General features: G+C 60.6%; 1 protein-coding gene across 1 annotated transcript in view; it reads right to left on the reverse strand.

Moving 5' to 3' along the window:
- Positions 782–1,409, reverse strand: part of POU3F2 (POU class 3 homeobox 2) — a 2,505-nt gene continuing 1,877 nt past the window's right edge. Inside the window, exon 2 of the mRNA XM_021392004.1 lies at positions 782–1,408. Coding sequence (XP_021247679.1) covers positions 842–1,408 — 567 coding nt within the window. The 3' untranslated portion in view covers positions 782–841. The remainder of the gene's footprint in view (position 1,409) is intronic.

Raw genomic sequence — 1,409 nt, forward strand, 5'->3', positions numbered from 1 at the left:
GGCTGTGGCCGGGAGGGCCCGAACGTCCCCGTGCTTCTGTCGGGGAGGCCCCTGGGGCGCGAGGTGTTTCCCTCCCGGCCCCGCAGCCCCTCGCTGGGGCCGCAGCCCCTCCCGCGGCCGCGCACTGCCGGAAAACGAAGTTTGCTCCGTCCCTTCGCCCCGCTCCCGCTGCCCCCGCGGGCGGCCCGGAGCCGCTCTGCTGCACGGCTGTGCGCGCATCCTACATATATGTGCCTGCGTGTGTGCGCGCGTACGGCTGCGCGCGTACGGCACACACACACACCGATAAACGTCCTCCTCACCCCCCACATCGGGTCAAGAGGGCAAGAAACCCACTGAATTTCTGTAAACTTCGATATCCTCGCAGTGCAAATGGCTACGCCTCAATACTGCCTGGGACAAGGGGTCCTTCCTCTCCCCGCTCGCATCCCTACGGGCGGATGCCCACAGCCGCGTGTCCGCCCGCACCGCCGCGCCCGGCCCGGCCCGGCCCGGCGCGGTATTCACTCCGCAAGGCCCGGCCGCAGCCCGCACACGCCGCCCGGCCGGAACTCTCTGTCTGCTTGGATTCGCGTTCGCTTTCTGCTCGCTTTTTTTTTGTTTTGTTTTGTTAATTTTTTTTCCCCTATTTTTCTTTCTTTCTTTTTTTTTTTTTTTTGTGGGTTTTTTTTTTTTTTTTCTTTTTTTTTTTTTTTTTTTTTTTTTTTTTTGCTTTTTTTTTTTTTGAAAGAGAGGAGAAAATTAAAAAGAAAGAAAAAAAAAAACAAAAAACCCCAACACTGAAAGGAGGACGCCGGAAAGGCGGGGGAAAGAGGACGGGGGGGTGGGGTGGGCGCCCAGGTCACTGCACGGGGGTCTGCACCCCGTGGTGCGGCGGCGTGTCCCTGCTGGGCCCGTACACGTCCTCGGCGCCCGGCAGCGTCCCCCCGGGCGGCGTCATGCGCTTCTCCTTCTGTCTCCTGTTACAAAACCACACTCTCACCACCTCCTTCTCCAGCTGAAGGCTGTCCGCCAGCGAGGTGATCTCCTGCGCCGAGGGCTTGGGGCACTTGAGGAAGTGGCTCTCCAGCGCGCCCTTGACGCTCACCTCGATGGAGGTGCGCTTTTTCCGCTTGCGGCCCTGCGCCGCGATCTTGTCTATGCTGGTGGGGCTGCCCGAGGAGGAGTCCGCCTCCTCCAACCACTTGTTCAACAAAGGCTTCAGCTTGCACATGTTCTTGAAGCTGAGCTGCAGGGCCTCGAAGCGGCAGATGGTGGTCTGCGAGAAGACGTTGCCGTACAGCGTGCCCAGCGCCAGCCCCACGTCCGCTTGGGTAAATCCCAGCTTTATCCGCCGCTGCTTGAACTGCTTGGCGAACTGCTCCAGGTCGTCCGAGGTCGGCGTGTCCTCGTCCGAGTGCGCCTCGTGG

This window comes from Numida meleagris, chromosome 3, assembly GCF_002078875.1.
Source record: "Numida meleagris isolate 19003 breed g44 Domestic line chromosome 3, NumMel1.0, whole genome shotgun sequence".
In the NCBI taxonomy this organism is placed as follows: Eukaryota; Metazoa; Chordata; class Aves; order Galliformes; family Numididae; genus Numida; species Numida meleagris.